At 32.9% G+C, this 26,325-nt stretch overlaps 1 protein-coding gene across 2 annotated transcripts in view; it reads right to left on the bottom strand.

Moving 5' to 3' along the window:
* Positions 1-26,325, bottom strand: part of LOC129229681 (serine-aspartate repeat-containing protein F-like) — a 135,126-nt gene that overhangs the window by 68,499 nt on the left and 40,302 nt on the right. For both annotated transcript variants that reach the window (XM_054864039.1, XM_054864040.1), the window contains exons 8-13: positions 23,459-23,524; positions 13,475-13,525; positions 4,598-4,663; positions 4,260-4,325; positions 3,347-3,397; positions 7-54 (exon numbers count right to left, since the gene is read on the bottom strand). In XM_054864039.1, the coding sequence (XP_054720014.1) occupies positions 7-54; positions 3,347-3,397; positions 4,260-4,325; positions 4,598-4,663; positions 13,475-13,525; positions 23,459-23,524 (348 nt within the window). The remainder of the gene's footprint in view (positions 1-6; positions 55-3,346; positions 3,398-4,259; positions 4,326-4,597; positions 4,664-13,474; positions 13,526-23,458; positions 23,525-26,325) is intronic.

Here is a 26,325-nt window from a genome sequence, read left to right as displayed (position 1 = left end):
ACATACCATTTTCCAATTCTTCAGTTTCAGGAGGCAGAACTTCTGTCTCTATTTCTGTAAAGGAAATGCGAATGACATTAGAATGTTAATGCATCTATGTTCGTCTTAAGTTATTAATTAAATACAAATATGAAACAGTTTATTATACACTGCAACAGTTTATACCTCCTACAAGAGACCATTTACAACTGATATATAAGAAAGGCATTTTAAAATCACAAGGATTTACAATGACTTAATTATACAGTAAAACAATTTGATCAGCAAAATAAGCAACAAGCCCTATGTACATGAGGAGGATAACTATGAGAAGGATCAATAATATTGGCAGCATGGAAGCAGAAGTTTTAAGCAACGTTTCTGCATCATATTGATAGACTAAATAAGCATCCAAAAAGAATATTGGATAAATAGTGAAAAGAAAATACAATTGAAATGAATTTAAATGAAAGCGTTGGGGGAAAAAAATAAGGCGGAAAAGCTTAAGGATTAAATAATAGTAGAAATCAACACAGAATGTGGTTGGCAATACCCCTAATGCTGAGCTATTATGGACATAACAATAAATTGATCCTAACACACTAGGTTAATAGTGAAACATATTAGGACTTAATGTTTGCATAGTAAATGGGTCCAATGTACTATGGAAGTATTTGAAGTGTTCTTGACAAGTTCAGAGGGGGTCGATCCAGGTTTTTATTTTTAAATCTGCATTTTGTTTAAAAAAAAAAAAATAGTCAACTTTTTTTTTGTGAAAAAAACTATTTTTTGAGAAATTTTCCTTAAAATTTTGTGAAACAAAATCATGTCATGTTGTGCACAACACGTTTAGCTATCAAATTTAATCTGAAATCCCTTTGGACTAAAGGACTTTGTTGGCAATGATTTGCAAGTTGGAGGGTTTTTTTCTCTTGAACTGATATTTTGCTTTTTGTCGAATTGAGTGAGATTAAAAAGAGATGGAATTTTTTTTTCTTTTGATTTGAAATTCTGCATAAGGTCAAATTTAATGGTATTAATTTTGTGAAGTGGCTGCTTTTACAATATATAATTTTGTGAAAGGGCCACAAAGCGGACAATCAACCCCTGTTTCAGTTCCGGGATTGAACCAAAATTTTAAGTGAGGAATAACGATTGTTAGAACTGTTGGACTTACATGCTGATCTGGATAAGCACTTATGGTTTACATCTATCAATTCCCACATAAATCCTCTTTTCTTTTATTGGACAAAGAAAGTTTTGAAACTAGACAACTCAAATGTCTAAAATAAAAATCTGAACCAATTTACATTATATAACTAAAATTATCAGTTTAAAAGTACTAGTTTTGAAAGAGAAAGATTTATAATTTTCATTTGATGCCATTTTTGACTATATTTTAAGTAAAGTTCAAAATTGTAGTCGGTTTTTGAAATTTATTTGCACTTGCATTATTGCAAGAGCCATCCATCTACTAGAACAGAATGTCTGATGCCTTCTCCTCTTTTGTATCTCTATTTGAAATTGGAACAATGAGGGTATGAAACAGTAAAATCAATGTAGAAGTCAAGTGTAAATATGAATAACCAAAATAAAGTGAAGTACAGTAACCCCATGTTACATTACACTTTTCAGAGGACAAAGATAAAGCACAATATATCTGATAGCGCAAAAATATAACCGAGATCATTAAAAATAGTTATCCAACCAACACACAAGCAAATTAGCATTCGCTCTTTTTGACATGATTTTCAAACAGTTTCGATGTAGTTTGCAAATGTACTATCACACGCATTAAAATTCAAACAAGACTAAAATTTATGAAAATTTTAGCGTCAGAAGGTCACAAGCATCCAATGAAGATGAACTTTCTTAGCTACGGCGAGATAAGAGGGAGCATTTCAATATCCTCTTTTTCCCAATAGCCTTCCTTTTATCCCTTCGATTTGCAGTAGAAATGATGTGAAAAGTAAAAGTGACCAGATAATTTCCACAAAACTCGTTCACTCATCTAGATCATTCTTTCTTTCTTCGATGCAAAACCGGATTTGTGCAACCAAGCACAAATCTTTTTTGTACTAAAAGGCAATCAGAGAGGGTATATGTTTTTTACTATTTGTGCCAGAATGACACCTTTCTGCTGTCTCTCACTCGTTGTACCTAAGTATCAATACAAAAGCAAATGTCCAGTAGTTTCCAAAGTATTTCTTAAACTGAAATATACTGCTGGTAAGCACATTTGGATGACAAGAATTGCCGCTGCTTTTCCAGCGAATTCAGAAGAATCGTGACAGTGTGGTTTAACACCGAAGAGAAGGTGGTCACACAAGTTATCGTCCACTACGAAGCAGGTCCTTTTTTGACCACAAGGGCCCACTCAGGGGGAGAGGTCCTGCCCTCTGGCCCACTGCTTGTCGAGTTCTTCAAACGGGGAACCACCATCAATGCCCAGCATTATCAAGCCACTTTACCAAGCCTTAGACTAGCCATTAAGTCGAAATGGCCAAACATGTAGTCCAAAGACGTCCATACACGGCCTATGCAGTGAAGACAACATTGCAGTAGTTTCGGTGGGAAACGCTGGAGCATCCACCATGCACCCTTTCACCGTGTGAGTTTCATGGTTTTTGTACCACTAAAACAAGCTATCCGCAGATGATACACTGGATATCGCAAAGGACAACAAAGCGTGTGACTGTGTTCACACACAGTCCTGGATCCAATAGCAACCTACTAGCTTCTTCAAAGATGGAATTGACCTCCTACTGTTGCAATGGGATAAATGTGCCAACAGTTTTGGCGACTATCTTTGAGTTAATTAAATTGTAACTTTAGGCTAGTGACCACGTTTCTTTGATGCCCCTTAAAGAAGCAAAGAGTGTAATATCCGAATGAGTGATATATCAAGGCACAACATAATGAGGGGCTAGTGTATACTCAATTATTTTACAACCAAATTAGAAATTAATTAGGACCAAGCTGTAGTGATGTGCAACTGTAAATAGATTCTTGCATATTTAGTCATAAATATATGAGAAAGCTAATAATAATTGTATTAGAGAGAAAGTATAGATGATGTATGATTTTAAAAAATGTCACAAGGAAATTTTTTAAAGACAGTTATGAAGAAATAAAGAAAGCAAAAATTTTAGCAATCAACAATCAAATTAGTTTTAAAATTACGGCTTTTTTAGCACTTACAAAAAAATATGGCAGAAGCAAAAGTTATAAAATTACCTCTTACACAAAAAGAAACTAATACAAACTTGACATTAACAGATACATTTTAAAAGGGAGTAAATAATAGTAAGAATAATAAATAGGTAACAGTAAGAATAATATATGATATAAAAAAAAAGAAAGATACCCATTTTTTCTGAATCAGCATCACCAGCATTTGAATTTTCAGTTTTAAGTGCTAGACAAAAAAACGACATTGTTACTTTTAAATAACATGATACAGTTTTTTACAAACATTAAACATTACAAGATGCTGTGAACTGTCCCAAGAGAATGGGAAAACCCTTTTTTTAATGGGAGCATAAAATCAAATATTTTTCCAAACAAACAAAAAAAACTTGGTTTATCAGTAGCGCCGGGTTTTGAAAATCAGTGGGGTTCAGACACATAGTTCAAAAGGGGAGAGAGGTCTGAAAATGACAAATTTTTAAAATGTAACTTTCAAGAAAATATGTTTCATTTTTTAAAAAGAAATACTTGTATTTGCTGTAAAATCTCAACCTTTACTGAAGGTTTTCACCACAAAAAAAAAATAAACAATAAAATACACGGTACAGTCGAATTTCCTCTTTTTGTTACACTGAATTCTATTTGGAAATACCTAAATTAATATACAGTACTAATTTGTACTGATATATAAACTATATCAGAAAATGCAAGTTTTTGCATTAGTAAGTACAAAGATAAATGTTTTTGTAATGCAAAACGAAAACTTACTTTGAATATCTTTGAAACAGTGTTAAGTACTTGCAGGAATGAAGAAAATACTTCAAATGAAATGTTGTCCATACTGCACTGCACTAAATAATCGTAATTCGTAATTTGTCCATAAAAAACTTAGTCTTGAATTTTTGTCGCTTGTTTTTTATTCTATTACACATTGCATGTTGCATAAGCAGGGTTAATCTGAGATTTTTTAATTTTTTATATTTAACTCTCTCACACACACAAGAAAATGAATTCAGTAAGAAATTTCATTCAAACAAATAAGAAAAAATCAACAATCTTGATAAGCATTAATGACACTTAAATATACATACCAGTTTCTGTTGCAATTTTTTCACTAGAAATTGATTCGATATTTTTTGAACTGTCTTCATCAACATCTAGAATTGAGAACATTTCTTTTGAATTAAAGACAAATCTACCAAACACAGGAAAAGAAAACTTAAATTTTTAACTCTGAACAGCTTGGAAAGAATAAAAACTAGAATGATTTAATTTTTTTTTTTTTTTTGAAAAAAAAAAAAAAAAAAAAACTAAAAAATAAGTCCAACTGAATTTGAAAAAATGAATTCAATAAGAAATTACGTTTAAAGAAAAGAGACAAAATAAAAAATCATGACAAACATAAATGACACATAATGATTATACATACCAGTTTCTATCACTATTGTTGAACTAGGAATTGATTCGCTAGTTTTCGAACTGTCTTCAATAACACCTAGAATTGAGAACATTTCTTTTGAATTGATTATCAAATCAGGACAACAATTATCGAAGTAAGAAGAGTTGAAATCTTTCAATTTTGAATGTTTCAATGTTTAGTCATGTATCATAAGACGGGTATTATTTCTTTTCAAGATATTAGATACTAATTTTAAATGCATTCACTACTCATTTTATCTACCAGTAATTCTTTAACTTACCGGCGGTTTTGCACGTCTTATCACGCCGTAGCAGGATCACGTCGCTAGCGTTTTACACGTATTTTTCTGACACTAAATTTTCGTTGTCAAATGGTCCAAGGCGTAGAATCCTGCGTTTCCTTTCCCCTCTCCTGAGAGCGGCACCCCGGAGCGCAGGGGCCCACCTTCTGTATTCACACATGCAAACAATACCCTTTCATCAGGTTGGGGTTTCAAGGTTCAGTGCATCCTTCTTATCAACGCAAAGATTTCTAAGCAAATCTCCTTGCTATTTATTGCAAGCATCTGCTAAAAGCAAAACTTGATTCCAAGAATGAAATATCCACTTCTCTTTCTTCTAAGCTTAAAATTTACATTTAATTAATAATTGTGCTGTAAATGGATGCAACATAATTTAATCGACGACAATGACATTCAATTACATTTCAAATAAATTAATAAATAATAGCCGTGAGATTTCAAATTGAACGAAAACAAACTAAGTATCCTTTTGGAAATAAATTTATAGCTACGGCTTTATTCGCTACTAACATATAATTTAGGAACTTTAAGTGTTATAAAATCACAATGCTGTAAAGAAAACCAAAAGTACACGTAAAAGATCAATTTTCAACTTTTATGTGCACTTACGTCGCGTTTTACGCACATTTAGGCAGATGTTGTACTCAAAACATTATAAAAAATATAAAAAAGGGATATTTTTTCAAATTCATTTACTCTAACTGATTGGCCTTGGGTTTCGGTCGCAAATTTCAATCATTAACATCAGAAACATTTTAAATTCACCAATTCTGTCTAATACTTCAGCTTATAATTATTTTAATCACAAAGAAAAACAAACATTTATCTCTTAGCATACAATTTCAATTCTGTATGAATAAAAAAAAACTAAATAAACAATATATAGTAAGAGCAAAAATTTTGCACAACACCAGGCAGCTATTGTGTTAACATTTATACAAAAAAAAAAAAAACTTCAGTTGTTAGCAAAGAACAATAATAATATTTTTTTTTTATTGTTATTAAAAATGGAAAAGTATATGAAAATGAATAGTTTCCAAAAAAAAAAATCAAAAATTGAATCGTTTATTGCTTTTTCTTTTCAATAAAAAATAAAGAGCCTCGGAATTTTTTTCATTGAGAGGGGGGAGAAATTCAGAAGAATGGGACCTGACTCTTAGTAAAGGAAATTTCTATCAAGTTGCTTAAGATCTACAGTATTTTGTAGGAAGATGGAAATGGGGAAATGGTTAAGTGAGAATTTATAACTATTCTTTTATGTAAAAAAAGGAATAATAATAAATAGAGAAAAATAAATAAAAGTTTAAACCGTTTTATAATTAAAATAAAACTTCAGCAGAGCTTAACTATTTGTACTTGATTAAGCAACAAATCCAGAATTTTCATTGATCTCAATTTGCCCAAAGCCTGATATTTATCTAAAATCACTATTTAATCTGTGCGATTGCTTGATACAAGTCATATGATCTTTCAATTCCTTGGAACAACTTAAGCAAAAATAATTATAAAACCTTGATTTTTATAGAAAAATCATCGGAAATTCAGCCATAATTTTTGACTCAAAAAAAAAATAAATTCTCAAAAACTTCAATTATTTTGAAAAATTAACCTTCTTCTACACTTTCGCATAAGAAAATCTTTAATGCCATTACAATAAAAGTTAGCTATCATCCAAATATCTTTTCATTTTAAGCAATCCAGAAATATGATTGTGTGTTGATAAAAGGTTTGCAAAATGTGGAACCCCCCCCCCCCCACACACACAACACATCCTAGTTCTAAGAAAATATATCTCAATTTACTCTGCAGTTCATTATGGAATTTGGATTTTTCAAAGATGAGCCTTTTTACTCAACTTTGAACGCTTAGATACCTAGTTACGAATGAAATTGCATTCCGGTAAATGGGTCTCTTAGTGAAAAAAGCGATAAATAGTTGATTTGAGGGAATATTTTACATTTCAATGGAATTTTTCTTGTAACAAGTGTTTTTTTTATTTAATTATTTATTTATTTATTTTTTGGTTATTGATCTGGCAGATTTTTCTGAAAAGTAAATGGAACTTTCATTATATCGCGCGTTTAAATGAATAGCGCTTTTAATTAGTCTAATGAAAATTGAAAGGTAATCGGAGAAAATTGAAATCGAAAAGTCATCATATTTTTCTTTTTTATTTATTTATTTATTTATTTATGTATTTTTTTTTTTTTTTGACTTCTATATTTTGCTTCTTTCCCAACAAGCGCAATAAAATGACCGCCTTAGTAATTATTTGATTTGACTTTTGTTTTAGCTCCAGTTAAACGCTTTTTTTTTTTTTTCAAGCCACGGTTTTGCTCGTAGTAAATATCAAAGAAAAATCTCTGAGACCAATTCTTTAAGCAAAATTTTAAACGATCAAAAAATAAAAAGATTAGTAAATAATAATAATGACAATATGTTGAAAAAAGGAAAACCATGTAACCAACGGAAGAAATTCTAGCAGAAATTTTATTCCAAAAACATATTGTACTACACTCATGGCATTGATCTGGAAGATACACTATTTTTAGTTTTACGAAAAAGAGCTTTTGCCCTTGATAGCTTCAAGGACACATTTTATTTACGGTTAATGAAAAAACCTACAAAATGCATGCCCATTCTGGCATTGTACTTCTAAAAGACTTTTGTAGAAGGATAGTATATTTCTTTGTCCAGAATCGTATTTTACTTCATTCTTTTTCACTTCCTAATATCAAAATACAAAAAGGAACTAGTAAGATTATCCCTGCTAGTGCACCGCCTACATTTCACGTTGTGAATTACGGGGCCCTCCATATGTGTTATTTCTCGAAAAGTAACAAAGTGCATTTAAATACTTCCTTTGAGTGAAATGCTTTGTGTTCTATGACACATTTCTGTGAAGTTTCCTATTTCTTCCGGCTGACGATACTTGAGTGTTTTTCTTTTATATGCTTATCTTTGACATGTAGTCAACTATTATTCTCCAAGAACATATAAGACGCGTAAATGCTCTTTCGTAAGCATTTGTCTGCTAGCCAGCTATCTGCAAAGTTTATATATTCTTGTTTGTTTAAATTAACGATATAAATGGATTCAGATTCAGCATCAGATCAAGAAAGTCTGATCCAATCATCAGAGGAAGACTTCGGTTCCTCGGAGTATGAATCAGAGGAAGATGAGGTTTGCATAGATGACGTTAGGGACTGGTGTAAAGTGAATAGTTCAGAAAAGAGATGTGCACCGCCTAAATTTCCTTTTCTTGGAGATCCTGGAATCAAAGCCACGTTTTATGACGAAGGAGATCCACTGGAATATTTCCGATTATTTTTTAATGACCAAATAATGGATCACATTGTTATCGAAACCAACAGATATGCCGACCAGTACTTAGAGACTGCTCATCTAACACCTTCATCCCGATCATTGAAGTGGAAAGAAACAGATGCAGAGGAGATGCATAGATTCATCTCACTTCTTCTACTCCAAGGAATCACCCAAAAACCCGTAGAAAGATGGTTCTGGTCAAAGCGACCATCAATAACCACTCCTTTTTACGGTCGAGTAATGAGCTCGACACGTTTTTCTCTGATAATGAAATTTCTCCATTTTGTGAATAACGAAACTATCGATGCAAGTTATCCCGCACCTAAGTTGAAAAAAATATATGACATTCACAACATGTTGACGAAAAATTTTCAATCGGCATATGTACCAGAGGAGGAACTATCAATCGACGAATCTTTGCTAGCATATAATGGGCTGCTGGGTTGGAAGCAATACATTCCAACCAAGCGAGCGAGATTTGGAATAAAAATGTATGAGCTCTGCGAATCCAGAAGTGGATATATATGGAACTCTATTATTTACACTGGCAAGGATACAGCTTTCAAAGATATTTACGCGCATTTTGGATTATCGACCAAAAGTGTCATGACACTTGCACACGATTTGTTAGGAAAAGGATATACAATTGTTACAGACAATTTCTACACTTCTCCTGAGCTTGCCGATCTTTTAATCAAGGAAAAAACCGATATTTACGGAACAATGAAGGCAAACAGAAAAGGTTTACCTGCCGAGATCAGAAAAAAAGAGAAATTAGAGAAAGGTCAAATTGTAGCATATCAGAAAGGAAAAATGTGTGTGATGAAGTGGCAAGATAAAAAGACAGTATGCATGCTCAGCACAATTCACAATGCTGATACTGTTAATATTGGCGCTGATGATAGAATCAAAACTAAACCCGTAATGGTGCATGAGTACAATTCGACAATAGGTGGGGTGGACAGATCTGATCAATGCCTATCCTATTACAGCATAACAAGAGATCAACAAAGGAAGTATTACAAAAAAATCTTTCGGCACTTACTGAGTCAATCGGTTTGGAACGCTTTTGTAATTTTTAAAAAGAACGGTGGAACTCTATCCCATGTAAATTTTCGACTTCGCCTGATTGAAAGACTAATTGAACATTCTGGAGAACTAAAATGTGTGCCAAATCGTAGCGTTGGGGTAAAAGCATCGGAAAACATCTTGAGATTGACCGGAAGGCATTTTCCCTCCTATGTTACAAATAACTCAACTAAACAATATCCTGTAAGGAAATGTGTTGTTTGTGGCAGTAAAACAAACGATAACGGGAAACGCATTAGACGAGAAACAAGATTTCAGTGCGAAGAGTGTAATGTTGGTCTCTGTGCGGTCCCATGTTTTAAAATTTACCATACTTCTCAAGCATTCTAAAATTAATTGTGTAAAACTTTAAATGTATTTTTTCTCTTTTTCTTTTTCGATAAATTTATTTTCATGGAAATGCTTCTATAATTTGATTGCTTAAGAATATTTTGTATACTCAAATGTAAGTTAAAACATAATCAAACTGAGCTCTTAAAATATACTTTTAAACTATCTTCAATTTGTGTTGCACTTTTTATTTTACTCAATGTGTTTTTAAGTCATTTGAACTTAAACAGTAAATAGAGACCATAAGATAGATACACATTTAGAGATGCATTTAAAGCGAGGGATACGTGTACTCCACTCCAACTGATAACATACAGACATAGAAATTATTTTCTTGAACTTTATATTTATATAGATGGATATGGATTGATAAATATAGTCAGATATATAGATAGCTGAGTATATACAGCGAGAGACAAAGTTAAAAAAAAATAATAATAATAAATGATAATAACAAAAATAAAGTATTACTGCAATTGAAGATTGAAAAAAAATATTCATAGCACATGTACATTTGCAATCATACTTCAAATTAATATGTACAGAGGCTCAAGTGAGTCGCACTAGCGTAGCCAGCAAAAAAAAGGGGGGGGGGACATCGCTAAAATTTGGGGAGGAGGAGTTTAAGAAATTTTAGTCTTTCAGGGAGGGGAAAAATAATATCGAGTCCCTCTCCCTTTCGGATAAGTCCCTGTGGGAGTGATCAGCATAAGCGTAGAGTCAGGGGGGGGGAGGGCACGTGTCCCCTATATTATTCCGAAATTAGAACGATATTCATGTCAGGAATCATTCGATAGGAGAGAGAGGGGGAGGATACACGGGAGAGGCCCTTTAGCTTTTTAGTGCCAGGTAATGTAATGAAAAACATAGGTTTTAGTTTTTTGAAGTTTTTAGAATAAAACATGGATTTTAGTTAACCTTTTTGTTTACCTCTCAATCTTTGTTCACAAATCAATCTTTTCGATTTTTATTTTTAAATCTTATCAAATTAAATAAATAAATATTAACAATAAAATAACAACAAAAAAATCTTTAAATAAGTAAAACGGCAAAATACATGTGATTTACATGTCGTAATTTTCGTGGACAAGCTAAATACATAATTCATGCCTCATACTAATTAATAAACCTTTTACGGGGATGAAAATTCGTAAAATTATTTTAACAACTTTTTTGCTGCGACTTTTTTTTTACCACTATAATTTAAAAGTATTTCGTTGTTTACTATTTTTTGCTTTAATTGTGTTTTCATAACTTTGATTTGATACCTAGCTCGGTCACTTAGGTCTTAACTACTAGCAGGGGCACTCCGAAATAAAATGAGAGAGGGGAGGGGGGGAGAAGTGGATTCTCAAATTTTCGAATGAAGTTCTACTTTTTCCAAATGATAAACATGAGCATGTACATTATATCATACTTACATAACATCTAATGAGAAGCAACATTATGCATCATAAAAAACAATTTTTAAAATTTGAAAGAAGAATCTCAATGTTGCAATAGTGTTTCCACATTTTTCAAATGAGAATTTTTTGGGGAGGTTACACTGTCCTTCTGAGACCTCTCATCGAGGCGCCCCATACTAGATCCCATGTGATTGTCAGTGTTTCTTTAATAATAGCTTTGTTAAATACGCCATAATTCAGTGAATGTTGGATATAGTATTTGTTTTCCGATTTTCAAACGGGATCCTAGACAGTCCCGATTTTCATTCAAAAATCCAGTGTCCCGGCCAGTTTACTTCACGTCTCGGTAAAATATAAGTTTCATTACAGATGACCAAAAAAATATAAAAATAGTTAACCGTGAAGGATTATTTAAAATAATAAATTTTTCATTTCTGTAGTCAGACTGACGTAAGTCCAAAAGTTTGAATTTTCTGTTTATTACTGCTAGGGTTCGCCGTAATATATCCGATATTTGTTCTGAAAATATCATGATATTTTGATATTTTCGATATTTATTTTTCCAACTACGGTATTTTCAGTATAAAAATTATATTAATCATAGTAATATAGCTCATTTATTATTAAAGATAACCAAAAAGTTATGCACTATAGTTTTATGATGTATTATTACACATTAATATAACAAAATAATGTATTTTTTTATTCATAAAATTATTAGTAATGTAACAATTTTAATGCATATTAAAAGTACCTAATTAAATGTTAATCATTGGTTGGAAAAAAAGAAAATGTCTTATGACTGTGCCCCTGACTGTTGCATATTGTTTTTTTCTGAATCATATAACTGTTTAAAAGTAGCTAACAGAAGACAAATGAGTAAAACAGCTAACGCTATATTAACTCTATATAATTGACTAAAATGTAAAATGGAATATTAGATATGAATAATTAAAGAAACCTTAATTTTAAGTCTGCATATTATAATAATAAATAAAGAGTGATTTGAGGATGCATTTACTATTTTGAAGACATTAGTTTGCGTTGATTGAAAATATCGGATATTTTAGATATTTTCGAAAATTGCACTCACATGACATATTTTTTTCTCTCCTGTAAAGTAGCGTATGTGAATCACGTTAGTTTAGCACTGAGGTACAGATTTGTAATTTATGACCTGTAAAATTACTATCGGATTAGCTTGTAAGGAATTTTACAAGAAGATTTAAAACAAAAAAGACTTTCTAAAAAAGTCCTAGCCAATGCAATAAACATGTAAATATTGTTCAAAATTCAATTTCTCATTTCTTGTTAAAGTAACTTCAAAAGATTAACGTTTACAAAATAAATAGTTTAAATGTATTTGCTTGCGTCATGTATCATTTATTATTCCTGGTTTAGGCTGATAATTAGTAATCATTTATCCATAGCATTAAGAATAAACTACCTTCTAAAACACTCTGAAAACCAGCCGGGGTGTGTACCTTTTGAAATACCCACGGTGGGGGGTCCTGGTTGAACATTTCGGAAATAAGGCAAGCCTAGGTATACCGCTATTACGATCACTTAGTCTCAAATATGGCGATATTCGAAACATAAAAATGCACAAATAAAGAAATAAATATACATATACAAACATAGTATGTAAAAAGTATGCATAGATGTATAAATTTGCAGTGCTTTTTTCCCCCAGCGTTAAAAGAGAAACAACGAATTGCTATTGCGCGGAAGGGGGGAGGGAATTCCTTTATTGCTTTCTATTATTACGTATCATTTCAGGTTATGCAAAACATGACAATCATAACTAAATGCATGTAGCTATTTCGTATTGAAATAACTTGTTCCAAATATTGTTTTAAAAATGTTGAATATGAGTAGTTAAATTCAATAATAAAATATGTGAATAGTAATTTAGAGCAGTAGTAGGAGATAGCAATTACAGAGATTTAAAATCTGGATTATCACTTCATAAATATTACAGAAAGTTGTGATTAGTAAAACGCGACTGGCTGAAAGGAATTCAACTCGTTTGCTACACGTGTTGAGAGGAGAAATGGGCGGGACGGACCTTGACAGCATGTTTGGAGGAGTTCCATTCTTCCCTGCGACACGCGTTGAAAAGAAAGGGGTTGAGCTTTGACAGCACGTCCTGGTCAAAAGGGATTAAGTGCTCTTTACCTCCTTCCGAAAGGGGGAGGAAATTTCAAGATAAAAAGTATTGACCATTTCGAGCAGATAGCCATGTTCCCAAGGTGACCTTTTCCAGGTGAAATTCCGCTCGTATGTCAAACCGCCAGAGAGTTAATCAACTTAAGTGGGGAACTAAATATTAATGAGGCACTAAAAAGAATTTTCTTTATGAAAATAATAATAAAACATGTTACAAAAATGAGATCATGAAAGTAATATCAATTTTGGCACTAAAATACATACCTGATTCTTCTGAAACTATTTCGCTAGCATTTGATCTCATGTCACTATCATCTGAAAAAAAAAGAAAGTTTTTTTACTTCCTTTTACAAAAAAGAAAGTATTGTATCCATGAAAAAAATTTAACTCAAAAATCGGCCTTAATTTCCATTTTTCTCAACCCCGAATGAATGTTGATTTTTTTTCGACCCGAACACACGTGAGTGTTTGCCTAGGAACCTACAGACACCCAAAATATCCATTTTGATGACCCCCGAGTTAATTATCACGAATTTTCTCGTGGCATCCGTATATGCATATGTATCTCGCATAACTCAAAAATGATATGTCCAAGAAAGTTGAAATTTGGTACGTAGACTCCTAGTGCGGCCTAGTTTTGCACCTTCTCTTTTGGTTGCATTCGGATATTCCTAAGGGGATCTTTTGCTCCTTTTTTGGGGAAAACCATTGTTAATTTCGATGTAAACTCAAGTGGTGTTATAACTTGTCGGACACTTAGCGATATACCGCCAGTCTTTTGGACGCCAAATTTTGTTGCCAACTTGGCAACAAATTTGGTGATTTTTTTAATTTTAAATTTGGTTTCAATTTGGCCACTGTTGGTGATATTTAGAGAGTTTGAATCAGATTAAAACTGCCAATAATGTAAAAATGACATTAAATTGGAGTAAAAGGAAGTCATGTGATGCACTCATCGGCTCGTTTAAATTAAAAGTTCTACCAATTAGAGAGAAAGAAAGGAATTCCGTCCCTTTCTTTCTGATATGCAACTAACACAATTATAAAATTATGAAATCAACATACATTTTGAAAGTTTTGCTTTCTCCTCAATCGATGGCACATGTTGCTTCTGGTCATCTGGCAATGTCAGGAGAGATTAAAACTCCGAATGGTGTGTAAGAGCAATGACTAATGAAGCAATTTTTTTCCAATTTCGAGGTCTCTGGTGATAAAATGGCAATAGCTAAACTCTTTTTTGGCACTTAATTCCGAACCTGGCATCTAGTCTGAGGGCATAAACAATGTTGTCACCACAAAAGGGACAATTCACATGGTTTTGATAGTTTCTATTGACTGTTGTTAGCTAGTATCAATCATATCCTCATTAAGGAAGCAAAAAATACCTTCAGAAATATGAAGCAGATTCTTGTACAAAATTTTCTTCCCATATCTAGGCTATGATATAACCTACATAGATGCCAACATTCCAACTTAAAAAATCTTACAATGTACGCCGTGGCTATATTTCTACGCTTTTTTGACCATTACAAAGCGAAGTATTAAAATTTAAAGTATAATAATATTTTCAAATCCTTACCTTTACTTGATCTGTGCTTTTATAAGCAAAATGTAAAATTTAAAAATAAATAAATAAATAAACTTTTATTTCTTTGAACTTAAACTTTGAAGAGTTGCTGACTTCGCAGATTTCAAAATTTGTCTATCAAAAACTTGTTCAAAACAATAGTTTTTCGGTAAGTTCTTACAGATTAAAATGTTCTCCATGCTGTTATATGATAAAGAAGTGCACAGTTCTCGCACAAATCTGCCATAAAACCGTACAAAACGTCCAAAAATGTTACAATGTATGGCTAAATCGTACAAGTTGGCCGCTATGAACCTACGACCATGATGTCCAAAAGAAGCTTCAGAAATTTCAATATCAATGTGAAACCCTAATCTGAGCTTTAAAAGGGAAAACTGGACTTGAAATAGAAATAAAATTTTTACAGTCCCTACTTTCCTACTTGGCTCAGAGACATGAACTCTGGGTTCCCAGGACTTCAGCAGAATGCAAGTAGCAGAGATAACGTTTTTGAGTTCTGAAAAAGGTTGTACAATTGCCCAGGAAGTGCTTGTATGACAAAGAGTTTGGCCTAATCATTGAGGAGGAAAAAGAAAATTTTCTTTTATGAGAGAGTCAACCTAAAGTGATTATTTTCTGTGTTGTGTAGAATGTGTAAAGGGTAAAATTTTGCTAGCAGTTCGAGCAATCCCAGGAAATTGCCATTGTGAGGGCAACCAAATATTCCATTATCTACTCTAAATGATAACCTGTGTTCCGCTATAGTAATTATAACTGCTATAACTTGTTCTAGAATGGTTTTCCTGTACTGGCATTTATTATGTATCTGTTGTACTATTTGGTTAATTACTGAGCCACGTTTTCTTGCAAAATATGTTACAGATGCTGTTCTATGGTGTACAGAATTTTCATGATTTGTATTTGGTATGTGTTGCGCCAATCACAAAGTCCTTCTGATGATAAAAGTGTTGAATGATTTGAAAATAGTTCACAAACAAAGTAATATACACAACCAGTTATTAGGGACTATGCCAATCTTCTCTACTATAATTTTCACCATTTTCCTATTTGCAATAGAGCAAGCTTTTAGAACACAGTAGTTTTTTGCCAAATTTCCGATTGAAAATTTTTCAAGTTTCTTTTTTTTTTATTGCTTGCTCCTTTTCATGAGCAAATTGTAGATTTACAAAAGTCGCAAGTGGTTCCTATTGAAGCATAAGTCTTTATAAGCATTTGGTTGTTGACAACCACAATGCTGTCACATGTTTTAGTATTTATTTTGTCTGAACAATTTAAAATTCTTAAAACATTTGTAATTTTTCTTTCCTCTTTGAACTTATATGCAAATAGCAGAACAAATTGAATTCATTCACGTTGAAAGGCAGACAAGCAGTTTCTTTCTCAGCAACCACGTTCTTTTTCTTGCCCACCGTTACAGCAATATCATCTGCTGAAAATGCTATACAGTTTGTAATAGGTATATTACATTCTTCTAATGTTGTCAACATGAGATTGGCAATGTTTTGTCCGATGCCGTTTCCTTAAGAATGAGCATTGCAAGTAGCGAATTTTCGACTTTCTATCCTTATCGAAGTGTGTTTACCATGGAAAAAATCTTGGCATCCAAGTCTGGTACTGTTAGTACTGTTAGTTGATTAACAAAATGCTTGCTCCCTCAAGGTGTCAATTAATATCCCTTGACTGTGAACTACAAATTCTGAGGCAATAGCACTAGTTTTCGTTCTTGCAGAAAAATATTTTTTTTGCAATCTTACTGCCTGGAAAGATCAAAAAAAAAAAAAAATTCCGGTAATTGGCACAATTTAATGGCTAGTTGTGCTCGATTATAAATGGGGATAAAAACACTTGGCGCAAATAACCAACTAGTGATTATTAAAGTAAGAAAAACATTAAAAAAAGCACATACAGTGAAACCTGTGTAAGTTGACCACTTGCGGTGCAGTACTTTGGTGGTCAACTTAGACAGGTGGTCAACTTATAAAGGGGGTAGTGATTTTTTTTTTTTTTTTTGTCATTTCTTGCTCCATATATTCATTTTTTGATTGATTGACACTTACTCTTTCTGTTCAACTCACTTTCATTGTTTAGCATTGCTTTGAAACAATTATATAAAATGTTATTCAAATATTTTTAGAGATTATTTTCCCCGAATGACGTATGATGTGTCATGCAAATTTAAAATTTCAGTAAATTGATCAAAAAAAAAAAATCTTATTATTTATGAAAAGTTACTCATTTGATATTAATAGTTCCTAACAATTCATAGCTTTTCAAAAATTACAAATTTTTCTCATATACATTTATACCCCATGATAATCTACTTTTCAACAAAATAACTCCTTATTGAAGTTGGCGCACTTATTAGACACTAGTTTTAGAAATTCCATATGTGTCAGCTAATTTTCTCTGGCTTTCTCCCTTTTCAATTAATTTTAATATTTTATACTTTTTATTGATCTCAAGCTCAACTAACTTTCTTTTTGAAGCCATTTTATGTAAAACTATAACACAAAGAGCAATAAACTAGACTCTCATAGTTCAAAAAAGCAGTTGAAAATGAAAATGTGTGTGTGTGTCCTATCTCTTAATCACTTGCACCAGAAATACTGCAATGCAAGTAACTTTACTCTTTAGCACAATTCCATTGTTGCCACAAAATAATGCAACTTTAAAAAAATGGTTTGTATTTTTCTATTGACACATGTTTTCATTGAACAGAGAGTACAAAGGGCAATCTCAAATAGATCAACAAAAGAAAATCAAGTTTGAGAAATAAAAGGGTTCTTAGTAGTTTTCCCATGTGGTTAAACTCAAAAGGAGGTTTAGTTATGCTGCTGTTTCATTTAGTTAGTAAAATGCTGTTCTGGTATCAAAAATATTCTTGGAAAGTTATAAAAGAAATAATAAAATAAAATAATTTGCTAAGTAAAATTTTAAAAACTAAACCAAGTGGTCAACTTACAAAGGGTTTTTTACAGTACTCCAAACCAAATTTGGTGTTCATTAGTGGTCAAGATAGACAGGTGGTCAAGATAGAGAGGTGGTCAAGTTACAGAGGTTTTCCTTCATTATATAAGATAGGACTAATTCCGTTCCTGACAAAAGCGGTCAACTTAGATAAGTGGTCAACTTACAAAGGTAGTCAACTTTACAGGTTTTACTGTATTTGCCAATTACAGCAGACACGTGTTTTGGCGTTACAGGGAATGCCTTTTTCAATGCAAAAAGTAATGAGTTTATGGATGAAAAGACATCCAAAAAAAGGGTGATTATTATTTTTCATTAAAAAAACATTTTTCCCCCCTTAATATGGCATTTGCAGCAATGTTGTCAAGATAAACCTTTCTTCCTATCTGTTGAAAAATACCTCCTTTGTCTCCATTTTATGTGATTTTTTCTAGTAAACCATAAAGTACAATTTGGAGATAATCAGGTGCCCCATCTTATCTTTCTAAAACATTATGTGATGAATTTATTCAAATTAAGGCACTAAAGTAGAAGTATCGACTTGGATGATATTCGATCAGCAGGGTATTAGTTTATCTGTAGATTCTTCTCCTGATTGGTCCCATATTGGTTAACTCGCTGTTATTGTGAGGCATGTTTCACCTGATGATAGGTTCCCTATTGAAAGTTTCGTAACCTTTCCAGAGATAGGTAGCCCACACAGGCAAAGATATGGATAATATGGAGCTCAACTTACTTACAAAAGAGTGCAGAATACATTTCAATAAATGTGGAGGACAGTTAGTCATATCATAATACTGGCAACATGTCTGGCAAATACAAGGGAATGCAAGAAATAATATTGAAGGTTAATAAGTATTAGGACTAAACCGATGCATCGGCGACCGATGCTAATTTAGAGAAAACATCGGCCTTATCAAAAAATCAGACGGAATTCGCCAATTTTTACTTAAATTTCAGTATGAACTTATATTTTCGTCACCCCTGGAAGAACTTTTAATACTGCATTCAGGTACAAACAAGTTAATAATTGCGTTGTTTTTTGTGGCTGGATGTACGTACGTATGTACCTCTCATAAGTCATAACTCAAAAATGGTAAGAGCTGTCAAAGGTTGAAATTTCGTATGTGGGGTCTGCATACGTTCCAGTTGTGCACTTCCCTTTTTGTTTTCAATTGGGTGCTCTAAAAGGCCTATTTGCTCATTTTCTGGTTGTTAATAATTACTTATTTCAATGCAAAACTAATATAGCGTCTTAGACTGATGATCATTTGGTGATAAATTGTCGAATTGGAGACCAACTTGGGAACAAACGAGATCCCGAAATCGGGTTTTGTGACATTTTTTAAGATTCTCGTTGAACCAACGGTGATTTTTAATTTTTCGATATTTGTAATATAAATCAAAGTAATCCAGTCTTTTCTGTATCACTTCGGCAAAGTTACAAGTTTAGGACCTGTCGAAATACATTTTGGGGTCCTCCTTCTATCACGGAACTTGTAAAACATTTAATATAATACGTGAAATAAATAATTGTATGATAGCAACAGATGTAGAAAAAGAATTGAATTAACTGTGAGAAATATAACCAGGGTCCACGTTAGGCATTTGCCACCTCGCCAAATGCGATAAAATCGTGAATTTGGCGAAAAAACTGATTTGGCAAAAGTATTGGCAAACGGACAATTCTCTAAAATTTCCACTGGAAAAAAAAAATTCCCACTATCCACAAAAATATGGTGAAAATTTCAAAAGATAATGTAAAAATTCGTAAGAGAAAGTAAAATTACCGCTATATTGGGAATTCACTCAAATGTTAAGTTTACGTACCGCTACCGGTCGAAATAACCGCTGACGTCATTAGTTGTTACGTGAAGCAATCAGTAGGGCGCTATGCGAACAAATCCAAAATAACTGCCCATCACGGGGAATGCTGAATGTGGGAACCTTTTCCCCCTAACCGCAACGACCGCTCCAGTTGCGTCACCTTCTCCCCGCGTATCAACAACAACTCTACATTCGTTGGATTGGAATATTGGAATGCGGACAGAAAGTTTGAACCAAAATGTCTCATATGCAGCCTATATCAATTTTTTTTTTTTGAAGAAATCTTCCAATTCGGATCAAATTCCCAGTCAAAAGAGGAAAGCGGAAGAGTTAAATCTTACTGATTGGCCACATGAAAAGAGAAAGCTACAATAAAGTTGGTTCATCAAATACAAATGGCTGGAACACGCTATGGAAAAGAAGATTCTCGTGTGCACGTGGTGTATTGATGCTGGGCGTTCAAATACTTTTACGACCGGCAAATCAAGTGACTGTCCGAAAGCAGACGACTTTTCAAAGCACAAAAAAAACAGCAGATCACAAATTTGAATCCAAAGCGAAAATTGCCGAACAGAGAAATGCAGCGGGCTATGACCAAAGTTTTTGATAAAATGAAAGAAGCCATTGTATCTACAATGAAAAATGTGTACTACATCTGCAAAGAAAATGTTGCAAAGGAAAAGTTGCTTTCTCTGCAGGAGCTACTTATTGATCAAGGTTGCACACAGCTGCAGGCACTAAAATCAGAAGACAGATTTCGATGTACTCATCATGAATTCTTTGACGATTTTCTGTACGCGATAAAAATGGTTATTGAAAACTATCTTTTCGGTAAAATTAAAAGTGCCAAATTTTACACCTTGGAAATTGATGAGTCAACAGACATTAGTAATTTCCAGAATTTAATGTTATACATCCGTGCAGTAGTTGAAGGTAAGGTTGTTTCTCATTTTTTAAGTTTAGTGCATTTAGATGAAGGTTGTACAGCAGAGAGACTTTACAATAAAGTTCTAGAAATTTTAAAGCAGAAAGGTTTTCCCATAAATTCCTTGATTGCCCTTGGCACAGATGGGGCAAGAGCAATGGTTGGGCCCAAAGGTGGTCTTGTAACACTTTTTAAGAATGAAAACCCATTCATTACTTCAGAACACTGCTGCTCATAGACTTGCTTTAGCAAGTGGTCTAGCAGCAGATGACGTGACATATTTAGTAAAGTATCCGGGGATTATAAATAAAATTTAAAAGTATTATAAAAATTCCCCAAAAAACTTCGAACGTCCTTCGAGAGGCCCAACACATTTTAGGAGCAAAGGTCCTAAAATTTAAACAAGTTTTTCACACCAGATGGTTGTCTTTCTATTCAAGTGTAAAAACTCTTCTGGAATCAATAGACCCTTTAATAACAGCTTTGCAAACTGATGCGGAAACCAACAAGGATAATGCTCGAGCCTTAGATTTACTAAAAAGTGTAGGCAAGTTCCAATTTGTAACCATAACACACTTTCTAGTAGATGATTTAAGGCCTCTTCACACTACATGTTTGGCATTACAAAGTGCAGAATTGCTTTTTTCTGATGTTATAGATAACCTTCAGTCATGTGAGTCAGCATTAACTAACATGGTTGAGGGTGATAACTTAAATTTGCAACAGTGTAAAAATTTAAAAAGAATTTATAAGCAGTTTGCTTGAAAATTACGAAAATCTAAGTCAAGTTAAATATAAGAACCATGACATAACTGTGAGCTTGAAACAAATACAAGTTGTATTTAAATCAGCTGTGAGCTTTTTAAGAAATATTATCAGCAATATTCAAAAGCGGTATTCGTCTGATAAAGTGTGCAGTCTTTTTGATGTTTTTTCTCCATTGAATTTGACGGCGGAACATGATGACATGGTGAATTACGGTAATGATAAGATTAGACAGTTTGCCCACATGTTTGGTTGCCAAAATGTCAATAGCAAGAATGTCACTATACCGGCAATTATTGACCCTGTGGAGAGGCAATCCTTAAAATACATATTGTACAAACACAGAGCTTTAACAATCCAAGATTTTCGGTGCATGGCTATAAAGAAATACAGAGCCTGTGAAATATTCTTACAGGAAAACGTACGAAATACGGGGACTGTGCCCCCCACAGTAAACCTTTACTGTGGGGGGGGGGGGGGGAGAATATTCTGGAAGTTGCAACTACTGGCCTTACTTGTCCAATGAGTACAACAAATGTTGAAAGGGGTTTTAGCAAACAAAACCTTACCAAGACAGTCTTCAGAAACAAGATCACAACAAAAAACTTAAGTGATTTGATTTTTGTTAATATAGAAGGACCAGAAATGAGAAACTTTAATTTTGATTTAGTTTTTGAATGTTGGTGCACCAGTAAAAACAGGCACTTACTTGATTTGTACGAAGTTTGAAATAAAATTAAGTATGTTGATTGTTTAAAAGTGTTTTAATTTGAGTCTGCTATGCGAAATCTTCAAAATAAAGGTAAGTGCTTAGATTTTATAAAAATATAACTTTGATCACTAAATAATATTTTGTATTGGGGAAAAAATTAAATTTGTTGAAATTAATCTTTGGCTAAAACTTTCAAAATTTGGCTAATTTACTGGCTAACAACTTGAAATCCTTAGCGTGATCCCTGATAACAAGCGTATTTTCAGATGCATTACTTTTCATAATTAAGTACATTTCAAAATATTAAATTATGTACATACAGCACAATGGTCAAAGTGCAATTTCGGAAGTAAAATACACAATGACAAAATCTACTAAAGGATGTTTTAATTCGCGCTGAAGTCTGCAATGTTCAGAAACTGAAATTTTTTAGTGTTAGATATTTCCTTGATAAATTCCCAATATTTTTTAAGGGGAAGTCATAGCTCCAAATTTGAAGCACTTCAGACTGTTTTCACATGCAGAACTCCCTGAAGATAGTAATAAAGAACAAAGAATTGACACAAAGTAAATTTTAATGGATCAAATGAAGAATCAAAAAAGAGGAGGATCCATAAGAAGAATTTGCTAGTGCAATGTTGGAAATTTTGTCTACTCCACACAGTAACGCAAAGATTTTTAGCAAAATTAAGAAGAATAGAACTGCATTTCGATCACTGTTCGATGAAAGTCTGGAAAATTCACAATTGACAAAAGGTACTTTTTCGGGAGAATTTTGATCAAACATTTGAAGATATTTTTCATAAAAGCTGAATAAGAAACTTCTCAAATGATTAAAAAATAATTGTATATAAGGTAAACACACCAGTGTAGTGGCCACTTCAAATTTTTAAACACACTAGTAATGGTCAGTCTACAAGATTAATTACCGCTCTTGAAACTAAATGAGCATTTTATAGTCCAAATCTTCCTTAATTGTCCCATTTTCTAAAAATGTCAGACTTTCAATTTGTTCAATTTACTATCCATTTTTTCCCAAACCTTAAATTTGATCCATTAGTGGCCACTCCAAAATCTGATAATTTCAATAGTGGAAATCCGACATTCTTTCATCCAAAGAATATACATTGCTTACCTTAAATTCAGATAACTGATGAAAAATTGATTCAATATGATAGTCACCTTAAGTACCAATATATCAATCACATTATCATAGCTCAGTTCTTTCTTCAAAGTATATAAGTAACCCTAAAGTGGCCACTACTGAAGCACTGGCCACTACTGGTGTGTTTACCTCAAAGGGTGAATATTGAATGCCATTAAAATTTTTATCTCAACCTTTTTCTTTTTTCTTTCTATCTTTCAGAGCTATAAAAAAACTGCCTGGAATTCTGTAATTCAAGTTTTAAGTACTTCAATGTATATAAATAATTAATCATATGCTTGTGAGCATAAGTTACTTACTTTTACTTCCTTCAGTCATTTCAATAGTGATTGGCTCATCTTTTGAATCGTCAGTTTTGAGAATGTCTAAATTAAAGGTGAAAAAGAAATAAGTACATGAACAATAAATAATGATCACATAAAAAGAGTTCAATAAATCCCGGGCACCAAGCCCCGGTTGACCAAATAGAATATCTTGGAGGTGGGTTTTTTAGTCATATTAAAGTGAATTGTCAAATAAACTATGGGTGAATCCCAGTGGTAACGGAAGGACAGTTAGAACAAAAAAATCGATGTGTTTCTGTCTGACAGCATATCAAAATACAGTAGTCTCGAAAATCCGAGTTAATTGGGACTTGGATTATCCGAAAAATTCTTCCAGATTGAAAATCGACACTATTCAGACGACATAGGGACACATTTTACTTCCTTACGCAAAGAAAAAGAAGTATTTTTTTCAAGCAAAATTTATTACTCTTATTTCAATATAAATTTATGCTTTGATTGCGTCTAAACTAAATATGATTTTAATCTTTCACTATATCAGTGCATATTTATGTGCGTAGTTTTAAGCAACCAAAACATACATTTTGACTGCGCCTGATACCATTTCGGCGAGTTTTCTGCATCTATCAGAGTGCGTATGTACGAGATTTATCTTGCATAATATAAAAACGGTTAGTTGTAAAAGGTTTAAGTTTCATTTTTGAATTTCATGTGGCGTCGAGTTGTGCACCTACTTTTTTATTGCTATCAGATACTCCAAAAGGGATATTAACACATTCTTTGTCTAAAATCAATGTCAATTTTGAGTATCAAGTTATTATTTTCAAGGCATCTTTGAATACATATCTTGTAGTCGTAATACATATCTTTTAGTCGAATATTTCGTGTGTCTTTGGGAGTTGTTGAAACAAACTTCTCAATGTTTTTTTCTTATTTCCAGTTGGCAGTTAATTAGTTTTACAGAAACAAAATTTCTATTTTCAGATTTTAATGATAATATTTTTTGAGCGACTAAAAAATTTTAAATGTGAATGAAGCATCTCAGATTAAGCGGAACCTTGAACTTTCAAGACTCGAATTTTTGAGACTACTGCTCACATTTTTTCAAAAACTGATGCATAAACTTTTATACACATCATAGTAAATTGCTAAAAAAGCCAAAGTCGGAATTTTTTTGCCAGTAACTTTTTCTTTAATGAAATTTAAAAAGCAGTAAGGGAAGGACATTTTAGCGACATGATTTTCAGGCAATCATGTTCTCTCCAAAAGTTCAACCAAACTATAAAAGGGAAAATTTGGTGCCTGTTTTTTTTTTGGATTCATTTATCTTCTTGAGGTTAGCAATTGTTGCAAATCTAACTTGGCCAATATTTCAGGACATTCCTTTTTTTCTTCAATAGAAAAACTCTTATACTTTCTTTTCACTCCTATCATCTCGGCTTTCTAAGGAATCACAACTTTAAGAAAGAGAGCAACCAAAGAACAGTACTAAACCAGATAACAGAGCAAAATGGCTTTTAACTTGGAATGACCTTTAACCATGAACTTGAAAAGTTCATCCTACATGTCAAATCTGTGAATTTCACCCCTTTACTCTTCTCCCAAGAAAGTGCGCGAAACGACTGTCCTTTTGTTAATCTTCCTAGAAAAACCTTTTCGTTGAACACATTTCTCCCTTTTTTCCTCTGCCCCCTCAGTCCTTGAGGACAATTCCTCTGTTTCTGATTTGAAGAAAATATTTTTGTTTGCTGCTTTAAAGATCATTGGGCTTCAAATCCAAAAATGATAGCATGGCCGGAATTTGAGACATAGAGGGTTTTGTTGGCGTCATGATGTCATAGGGCTGTCCAACTGGCGGCCCGCATCGAAATTGACATTCCTGAGTTTGTAAAGAAGGCGGATCGGCTTCAGTTTTCCCATCAAAATGTAAGCTAATTGTTTTATAATCCTTCTGTTTCATTGTTTTATAATTAATAGTTAATTACTATTAATTGTTATTGTATAAGAGGTAAGAGGTTATTGTTCAACATTTCAAACTGCTGCCCGCCAAGTGATCAGTGACCTGAATTCTAGCCCGTGGGCTCTTTACAGTTGGACAGCCCTCTCGTAGGTCATAGACAAAATGACCTTTGCTAACCAGTTGGTTGGTTTATTTAATTTTAATGGCACAAGAGCCCTTGAAGACTATACTGCACCAAACGTTTTCTTTATGCAATATTATTTATATGAAGTCATGATATTGTAAAAGTAAACTTGTTTTGAGGTAAAAAGTATTAAACTTCAGTACTTTAAAACAAGTAGTGAAAAACATGTACATATTAAAAGCATTTAAATGGATAAAACAATAGGTTGACAATAACCTTGGTTAAAAAGAAGAGGACAAATTCACAGTTTGACGACACAAACACTAAATTAAAAAGGAGAAACCAATCTCACGGAGGAAGGAGTACAAATTGCGATGAGGTGGGTCCCCCAGCAACTCCTTCAAAGATGGTTTAAAATTATTGAAATACTTAAAACGAATTTGATTAAAATTAGGACAGTTACTTAAAATGTGTAACACTGTCTGATTTACATTACATGTAATGCATGTTGGAACTGGTTCACGACATAAGAGATACTTATGGGTGAATCTGGTATGACCAATGCGTAGTCGCGCTAATAAAACTTGTTCTCTCCTGGTAAGCTGCATTGATTTGAAACCTGCAGTCGAGGGCTGGATCGAATGTTTTGCGTTTCAAGATTCCAGTTCTGCTGCCAATGTGTGTTAAGACATTCACAAACGGCTTTTTTAATATCCTCGAAAAGGACACTGTCATCCAGGGGCGGCATTTCAACGTTTCATTTGGGGGGTCTTTTAAATGTGAGACCCCCCAAAGTTT

Source organism: Uloborus diversus, chromosome 9 (assembly GCF_026930045.1).
Source record: "Uloborus diversus isolate 005 chromosome 9, Udiv.v.3.1, whole genome shotgun sequence".
In the NCBI taxonomy this organism is placed as follows: Eukaryota; Metazoa; Arthropoda; class Arachnida; order Araneae; family Uloboridae; genus Uloborus; species Uloborus diversus.
Note: the sequence above shows the minus strand (reverse complement) of the source record. Positions and strands in the feature narration are given on the sequence as shown.